The sequence below is a fragment of the Anomalospiza imberbis genome, chromosome 23 (genome assembly GCF_031753505.1).
Source record: "Anomalospiza imberbis isolate Cuckoo-Finch-1a 21T00152 chromosome 23, ASM3175350v1, whole genome shotgun sequence".
In the NCBI taxonomy this organism is placed as follows: Eukaryota; Metazoa; Chordata; class Aves; order Passeriformes; family Viduidae; genus Anomalospiza; species Anomalospiza imberbis.
Window position 1 is genome coordinate 7,641,084 of NC_089703.1, and position 9,595 is coordinate 7,650,678.

The 9,595-nt window shown below is 49.6% G+C and overlaps 1 protein-coding gene across 7 annotated transcripts in view; it reads right to left on the minus strand.

Annotated features, from left to right (window-relative positions):
• The window catches only part of CLSTN1 (calsyntenin 1), a 28,459-nt gene extending 21,553 nt beyond the window's left edge, over positions 1-6,906 (minus strand). For 4 of the 7 annotated variants that reach the window (XM_068171487.1, XM_068171482.1, XM_068171485.1 and 1 more), the window contains exon 1: positions 5,722-5,845. In XM_068171487.1, the coding sequence (XP_068027588.1) occupies positions 5,722-5,830 (109 nt within the window). In that variant the 5' untranslated portion in view covers positions 5,831-5,845. Of the gene's footprint in view, positions 1-5,721; positions 5,846-6,683 lie in introns of those variants that run through there. The other 3 variants (XM_068171488.1, XM_068171484.1, XM_068171486.1) reach the window with 2 other exon arrangements.
• Between the last annotated feature and the right edge of the window lie 2,689 nt (positions 6,907-9,595).

Sequence of the window (9,595 nt, forward strand, 5' to 3'; positions counted from 1 at the left end):
AATCCCACTACTGCTGGGTAGGGAGTTCTATAAAACCTTGAAGTACTGTAACCACATATGAACAGAATTTTGAGTATGCTGAGCATCTGCAGAGTCTAGTGAACCTTCAAACAACAGGCCCGGTTGAAAGCAAAGTCATGTCTTTTTATTGTGCTGCAGACAATAAAAATCATAAAGCTTAAACCCCTTTGTGTTTTGGAAGGCTAAAACATCACCAGATTTTAAAACATAAAGCTTAAATCCCTTTGTGTGTATGAAGGCTAAACATTGCTGGATTTTAAAACACCAAACTTACTGCTGAATATCCAGGAAAGGCCCGTTATCCGTATTTGTGATCTACTGACTTCAGCATAACCACACAGCGGAAGGAGTTCTCAAGCTAGCATTTGAAATATGAAGTACAGCTCATGAGCCAAACATCACTGCTTCCCTTCAGTCAAACTGAACTAAGTATTATCCTGATCTCAGCTGCTTAAGGAGCATTAAGTGCTGGACTGTGAAGGGGTAGTTTAATAGTCACAGAACTCCTGCAATCTACAGAAGTTGTTCAAAGACAGACTGGTAATGTCAAACCAGAACAGCAGCCTATCCCAAGCTCGACACTAACGAAGTGCCCTGAGCTGTTAATCTCTTGCCATTTAACTGGGATAAACCACACCAGTTTCCTTGAAATACAATATTCACACTATTTGTAAGCGCCTCAGCTGGAATCTGCTGTAAATCCCAACGAGCATTTAATCTAGTCGAGTGGGGGGAGCCGTGCTGGCACAGGCAGCTTGAAGACTTCTGCCTGCCTTTTAGTGGGCACACAGAAATTCCAAGGCCAGCTAAGCACAGGCATTTCCCGGGTGTCACCCTGAACGGAGACGCTCCTGCAGAGCCCTCCCTGCTGCCCAGCCTGACAGAACACGTCCCACGAGGAGAGCACCAGCCACTCCCAGCTCTGCTCTCGGCAGGTAATCGCTGCTGCAGGGGGAGGAACAGCACGTGTGCCTCCAACACCAGGTTTGAAAATACCATCTGCTATTGTCTCCTGAAGCAGAACAGAGCAGCCTGACTGTTCCGCAGCAAAGGGAAGGCTCCTTAAAGCAAGGATGCTTCCTTCCCAAGAGGATGGCTGATGCTGCAGAACACAATCCAGCACATAACCAGCAGCAACCTTTTCCTGCTGCCTAAAAGAATGAATGAATGTAAATGAACAGGTAGGCAGGGCAGCTGGGTTTAGGGCTAGCATGGAAACTCCGATCACAGGCTATTAAGTCAATCAGATTAATTCAGTTCTGTAATTTGAAAGCAAATACTAAAATTAAACGTACTTATCAAAGTCCTTTCTGAGGACTTCTGTTTTCTTCTTAAAAGTGGTCAGAAGTTTATTTAACTCAAATGGGATCTGGCACATACATGACCAAAGATTAAACACACCTCACCCAGAAAGACTGTAGTTGGAACCCTTGTTCTTCTAGTTAACTGCTTCTAATATAAAATGCTGTCTAGCCATGTTGCATATTGTTAGAATTGAATCAAGATGATAAATGTAAAAAAAATTATTAAGAATTAACTGGTTAAACATATTAAACTCAATAACAAGTACTAGAGTTTGAAAGCTGTTTGTTCAATCTAGCGACAGTAACCACAAAATCCTCATTCTGAAAATGTACCTTTGAGATCTCATGAAAAATGCATAGAAAAATTCACAAAAAGAGAACTATAGTCTCTGTTAACACAGATGAACTAATAAAGAGCCCTTTACTTGTCCTGAAGGTCTGACAAAAACTGATTACTGTGTATCTTTTGCTTAATTGTCTTCCTCTGGATGCAAGAGATCACAAGGACGCCTTTCAGTGAGACAATAAAAACTTCAACGTGTCTTACCTTGAACAGTAATTTAGTACTGTTCTGATGAAATTTCCAGCCGTATCATTAAAAGAACAAATCTGTGTAGTACCTAACCACAGCCAAGGAGTGAAGAGCTACACAATAAAATATGCCTTCTCCACCCTGAAAGCAAAGCTGAATAAGAGAAGGCGTAGCCTGGCCTGATTACAATGTGTGTTCTGTCCTGCCCAGCCTGCCACGCACAGCTCCTGCCTCCAGTCTCCAAGAAAAAAGACCCAGGATTAACTTTGGATATAAGCAACTTGAAATAAACCAGTGGAAATGAAAAGAAAATGTACTTGTTCATTTAACTCGGTCTTCTCAAACCTAGAGTTTTATCAAAAGTCATCATCCAACAAGCAGGTCCAAACAATGGGATAAAACTGAACACAAGTTCTGCTCCAATGCTGACCTTCTTGAGAGCATGGAACTTACCCACACTAAGAGGTTCCAGGACAAACTACCATTTCCACTGCTGGGAATTGAAGGCAGCAGCAAAGCATGAGGGAGTGAAGCCAGGAGACTCACCTGGAATATCCAGGAGATGCCCCAGGACACGGATTAAGTAAGGGCACAGGCATCCACCATTACCCTCTATGGCTCCTGGCTGAAGGAAAACCCGGTGGCTGAAATTCATCCCACAGTTTCAGATCTGTGTCTTGGATTCTTTGCCACAGTTAAGGAGCACTTTTAATTCCTGCTCTGGAAGCTCAACTGCCTTATACTGGAGTACAAGATAACATTTATAATCTATCAGCTGTCCACTCTATCAGCCTGTACAATTAACACTAACTCTTCAAAGACCACATTCAAACCAATAGCTGTAGGAATTCAACAGGGTTTTATTAAATTGTATTTTGCCTAGAGAAAAATCATTTGTTTGTCACCACTTACAGAAAGTTTCCTGTTTTCCACTGAACCAGTTGCCTAAATCTGATTTTATCTGTACAAAGATACACGGAAGTTTTGCTATAAGCCTGATGAAACTAAGAGACATGCAAATGATTGATTAGAAACTATTTGCAATTTTTACTATCCACAACTGCAACAGAAGAAACATTCAGAGCACCAAAGACCTTAGACAGAGGATATACTGACCAAATTTGAATTCAGATAAAAGCCTGGCAAAGAAAACAAAGATTCCACCACAAAACAGTTTAAATAGGATTAAGACAACAAAGCCTTAATTTCAAGTGAAATTTAAAATGTTTTACACTAAGCAGAAGACTGAAATAGAAAACATAAGCCTTTAACTACAAACACTAATTTAATAAATGTTATCTTAAATGTTGCTAATTATAGTGCAAGAGTGGAAACCCCTTTCCTTTTAACTGTTGTCATATTTACAAACTTTGCTCCTTGCAAGGAAACGGTATTTAGAAATACAGCAAACATCACCCCAGTATAGCTGGCACGTCTGGCTCTACTTGTTGACTCCATTTAAAAACGGAGAAACCCACTGGGAGCAGTAGCTGCAACTTGTTTTCAATCAGATACAAAGCAAGGGAGATGAGACCTAATACTATAAACAAAGGACAGACAGACACTTCTTCAAAGGCACTGAGGTTTCCAATAATCCCTTCTAAAGACTCCTAAGGAGGTTTAGTCCCTACAGAAGCCAATGTGAGTCAATCAGTACAAAACAAATAAATTAGAGCGCAAAACAAGATTTATTTAAGACCAAGGCTTCCGCCTCACTGAACTCTCTCATGTTGAGGCATCATTTCTGTCTTTGACAACAATGATAATGCTACAAGATATGTGGCCCTTAACACCACAAACCATGTTTCAGAAAGACTTCTCCCAATGGAACTAAGGGGAATGAGATACGGCTCAGAAAAATGGCAGACGAGCTTTCCTCAGAAAACTTTAATGACTACAGAAGTTTCTTCCTCTCTGCATAACAGTTTCAGAGCCACAAGCCACTCAGCTATCACACACTTGGGCTTCATGGCAGAAAACACTGCTTTACCCAGAATAGCAGAATTCTAAATTGTGGGATGGTCACGTTATGCAGAGCTGTGGCCTGACCTGGGTTTAACTTCAACCCTTCTAACTTTCATGACACAGTGAAGTCCATGAGCCCAGCTTCTTTCCTTCTCCTCAAAAAAATCTTTGCAATTACCTGCAACTGGTTATTTTGTGTCTTCAGTAACATTACGACCTCAAACCAAAGATACATTTATTAAGTCTAGAGAAGTTTCTGTTGACAAATTTTTCAGCTACCTCAGCATAGACAGCACAACCTGCAGCCTGGTAACATGGGAGAAGACAACCAGCACAGGAGTATTCAAAATGCAGTGTAAACCACGCTTGCCCAGACCATCTCTGCTCCATTTCAGTTTCCACAGCAGTGCATTATTTTAAACAACACATACAGAAAAAGAGATGAAAATTGTTTACATGAACAAATGGCTGTATGTAATGCCTTCCCAAGCACTATATATTGTAGAGAAGTCTAGTACTGGTTAATTCTCTCTCTTCTCAGTGGTTTCTTACTTTCCTAAATACTTGGAGAACAAAAAAGAACAGGCCACATAAATAGCCAAATTGTCTCTACATAATGCTTTAGGGCAGTGTTACATTTCCTTGCCTCTAGAAAGGCAAAAGAAACCTACCTAATCTCCAGCCCTATATTAAAAAGACTGTTCCTGTGTCAAAGAAACATCTGCAGCACGACTGTGGTGGTAACAAAGTGGTTTGTGGTTTGGATTTAAGACATTCACAGCACCACATAACTTCCTGAAATAATCACAGATCAGCAAAGTTTCTTCAAGATAGTATTACTTCCATCAATACCCTTCGTAAATGATAGTGAGTTGGAAGGGCCCCAAGACAACAGAGCTCTACCACTCTGCCTGGTCAGGCCCATGGAAGCAGCGGCCGTGAGCTGCGCTGCCTCCTCCTCCAGGAACTGCTGCATTCCACTCCCGGTCCTGCTCTGGTCAGAGACATCCAACTGCTTCACCCACAAACACAGCCAGAATGCACTGCTAGGTACTGCTTTTCCACTGCAACAAGCCTAGAAATATTTGGGTCAACTTGATCAATTACAAAACAAATTCGATTAGATTAAGAGTTTTGCACCAGCTGGACAGGAAAATGCCTCTTTAGAACCCAAAATCACTCTCTGCACCCCTTAAAATAACTACAGGGAAGACGGTAGGTCAGCTAGCTCACACCTGCCTTTTGTGCAAGATCACATCCCTGAAATGCTATTTCCCTTTCTTTCCATCATCAAAAAAATCCCTCCCTGTTCTAATGACAGGAATGGCAGAACTTGGAAAAAAAAAAGGGAATTAGCAATACAGCACAAAATGGAAAGCTTACCATAAATGCTTCCAAACAAATGCCTTTCCTAACAACAGGGAAATAAAAACGAGCAGCCCTTGCAGCTTTCCAGGTGTCCTCCAGAGCTGACTTGTCACTAAGTGCATCTCCACGTAATATTATTAACAGGCCTACCTACAGCAGCCAAAACGCTGCAAGGACTAAGGCAACTGCACATACTACGCTGAACCAGCCCTCCTTCTGTAACTCACTTATGTGTGATGAAGTTAAACAGACCAGGACCTGCAGTCCAGCAGCTCTGTAGGTCTGACTGAAAACAGGTACTGCCTCCAACAAGCTGCAGAAAATCTGCCTACCAGCGCTGTCCTGGGCAATGCTGCCTAAATCTGCCATTTGTTTCCAAGCAGCTTTCTTGGAAAATGGTTTTTGATCTTAATCTTATTCCCAATTTCAAACGATGGAATTCAAAGACTATGCTTGTGTACTGGTGTGATAAATACTACACTCGGCGATACCACGAACGCTGGTGAACAGATTGTACTTGAAGGATCTTACACAGATAAATGATGGCCACTGTCAGAACAGCTGGCAGAGGACTTCCTAGACATACTACAGCATCAGCTTCTTCTTCCCACACAGGAAAACTGCAGCAAGATGTGTCCATAACGAGCTGTTTTTCAGATCAAGAACTTCCCTTCAATGTATTTATAAGCCATTTTACAGCCTCACTTCTAATGTACGCTGCTATTCAACGCTCTTAAATCTCATCATGCCATCAGCTGAATCTTGCAGAAGCAGAATTCCTGATGCCGGGGTAACCTTCAGGTGAGGAAGCGTCTCCGAGCCTCTCACTGAAGCCTGCCGGGGAGCAGCCCCGCAATGCGTATGATGCTGCTGCTCCTCGGGATCAATCAATAGCCACCAGGCCCGCGCTCACATCGCGAACCCGCGCGGTCTGGCCCAGGCGCTGCTCCGGCTCATCCCCGCACGGAGCTTTCCCACGCCAGCCCAGCCAGGCCCGGCTGCCCAGGGGATTTATCCCCGCTCCCGCCCCGGCTCTGCCCGGCCCCGCTCCGGCCGGGTCCGCCGCCGGACCCTCCCGGCAACAAGTGCCGCCCCCCGCCCGCCCCGGGCCCCGTTATGTAACGGGCGGGCGGACACAGCGAGCGGCGCCGCCGCGCATCCCCCGCCGGGCCGGGCCGGGCCGGGCTCTGCCCTCCGCGCCTGGGAGGGCTCGGGGCCGCTGGGCGCAGGTGAGCCGGGAGGACGAGCCGCCATCCCCTCGTCCCCTCTGCAGGTGCAATGGCCGCGGCGGAGTCATGCCGGCCCCAGCTCCATCCTCCCCCCTTCCCCTACCCTCGATGTCCGCCCGCCCCCGCGCTCCCTCCCCTGCGCAGGGCGCCAAGGACACCGTCCCCTCGCCCGCTCGCGGCGCGGCTCGCCAGGCGACCCGGACCGTCGCCCTCGCCGCCGCCAAGGTGCCGAGCAGCCTCCCCCGCCCGCCCCAGCCGCCTTACCTCGAGCGGCCGCGGCCGCTCCGCAGAGCAGCGCGGCGAGCAGCAGGCGGGCGGCGGGGGCCGGCATGGCAGCGTGGAGCGGGGACGGCAGCGCGCAGCCCCGGCTGGCGCCCCCGCTGGTCCGGGCTCCGCTGTGCGGCGGGCGGAGGGCTCGGCTCGGCCCCGCGGAGGAGGAGGAGGAGGAGGAGGGAGGAGAAGCGCTGCGCCGCGCCGCTCCGCTCACCGTCCCTCCCCTCCCTCCCCCGCCCACCCCGCCGGCGGCTCCTAAAATGGCGGCCGGGCCCGCGCCGGGCACCGGGCGGGGGAGGGAGCGAACCAACGGCGCGGGGCGGGGGGGGCCGGGAGAGCCCACTGCGGACCCCCGCGGGCTGCGGCGCGCCCCGCCCCCGGCGCTGAGGGCACTGCGGCAGCGCTGCCATGGCGCTCCCTCACGGGCACCGCCATGGGGCTCCCTCCGCGGGCATCGCCGCTCCCTCACGGGCACCGCCATGGGGCTCCCCTCACGGGCATCGCTGCTCCCTTCACGGGCACTGCCATGGGGCTCCCCTCACGGGCACCGCCATGGGGCTCCCCCCACGGGCACCGCCATGGGGCTCCCCCCACGGGCACCGCCATGGGGCTCCCCCCACGGGCACCGCCATGGGGCTCCCCCCACGGGCACCGCCATGGGGCTCCCCCCACGGGCATCGCCGCTCCCTCACGGGCACCGCCATGGGGCTCCCTCCACGGGCATCGCCGCTCCCTCACGGGCACCGCCATGGGGCTCCCTCCACGGGCATCGCCGCTCCCTCACGGGCACCGCCATGGGGCTCCCCTCACGGGCATCGCCGCTCCCTTCACGGGCACCGCCATGGGGCTCCCTCCACGGGCATCGCCGCTCCCTCACGGGCACCGCCATGGGGCTCCCCTCACGGGCATCGCCGCTCCCTCACGGGCATCGCCGCTCCCTTCACGGGCATCGCCGCTCCCTCACGGGCACCGCCATGGGGCTCCCTCCACGGGCACCGCCATGGGGCTCCCCTCACGGGCACCGTCTCTCCCTCACGGGCATCGCCGCTCCCTCACGGGCACCGCCATGGGGCTCCCCTCACGGGCATCGCCGCTCCCTCACGGGCACCTCCCGCCCTCCGGGCCCCGGGCGCCTCCGCCGCCGCTGCTTCGGGCGCTCTGGGCTTCGTTTGGCGTCTTACCGCGGGCAGAGGGGCCTCCCCAGCCCGTCACACAGCTGAGTTAAATTGCCGCCCCTCCAAGGCCTCACACAGCTGAGTTAATAAATGCTGATTAAGCCCCCACGTCGCTGGGAAGAGTTAAACCCATATGAAGCTATTTAAGAAATAATTAACCCCATATAAAGCTATTTGAAAGCTTTTGCCCTAACATTCGCACATCTTTAAAAAAAACAAGGCGAAACCGCTGGGTTTTACCCAAGCCAAAGCTGATGCCAGAGGCAGGCAGGTACAGGGACGCACAGACCCAGCCAGCAGCTGGGATGGAACAAAGTGCCCGCACCTGCTGCTACAAGCATCGGGTACAAACAATCACAGCGGCATTTAGGGTGTGGAAAAGACCTTTATTGTCATCAAATCCAGCCATTAACCCAGCACCCCCGCCCTGCTGTTTTCCCAGCTCTAGAAGCGCTGTCCTGCAGGAATGCGGCCAAACACAAACACACCTTGGTGCATCGCTGAGTCTGCCCTGCAGAGTAACAAACCTTTTTAGTCCAGTGACTTCTATCAAAGGAAAAGATGACTTCTGTTTGGAAAAATTTCCAAGTGCTATCTAAATCAAGAATTTTCATTAAGTTGCACAGAACTTGTCCTATAAGAGAAAAGTTCTTTGCTCTACTATCCAAAATTCCAATGAGAAAATATTTCAACAAAGGAAAAAAATAATCAATACCGTGATCTGAGTTTTGACAATTAAAATGCAACCAACTTATTTTATAATTAGATCTGACTACTCATGCTTTGTAGCTACTAGCCATTTCACTCCCACAGTGAAATAAAAATAAAGTCCAGAATGTTCAGGATCCTAGAGATGCGGTATTTCCTTATTTCCTGTGCAATTTAAATACCAAGATTGATCTGTGCTGGAAAAGCCTCCTCCTCCCTCCTGAGGCCAGCCCAGGGCTCGCTACCCGCTCACCCCACGCTCGAGATGGGGGAGAAAGCAAACCCCAAAGCAAACCAACTTACTGACTGCCCTGGAGCAGCCACTCGGCCTCCGCAGGTGACAGAATCTGCTCTGCACGAGCCAGTGCGTTTGGGTGTCCCCGGGAAAAATGTCCTTCCTCTTCCGTGCTCAAAACCAAGCGCTTTTACTCGCTGTTCACTCTGCAGAGCCGAGCAGGAGCCTGGAGAGCCACACCCTGAGGCTGTGAACATCCCCACTTCCACCCTGTGCTCTGGAGCTCTCCCTTAGCCGAGCTATTCCACGTTTATTCCATGGACTGTAGGGCAGCTGCTCTATCAAGAGCTAAGACATCTTTCTTTTTTTAAATAAAGCTAAAGCCTCAGTCTAAACCTCCTTGATTTCTCAGCCTGGCTAACATATGCTGGATGGCAGATCATGTCAGAAGAAGCCTGGAGCCCATCTGTCGCCAGAGAGCTGAGTCTTTACATTCTGCCAACGCAGCTTCAGCTGACAGGGTGCTACATGATGTGTTTTTCTTTTGTGTGGAGAGTAGGATTGTCCAGCACAGTGTGACTCTCAAACTAGGCTTACAAACGTACTGTCTGAGTAAGAACCACCCCATTAGTAAAGATTTGCTAGGCAAGATCTCATCAGTGGAAAGATAATTGCCTGTTGATGAATACACGGCGTAACACAAACCCAGTACTCACCCAAATACTGGATTTTGATCAGGACTCTAACTATGGACAGAGCTTTAATGTCAATATAAAGGTATCTGA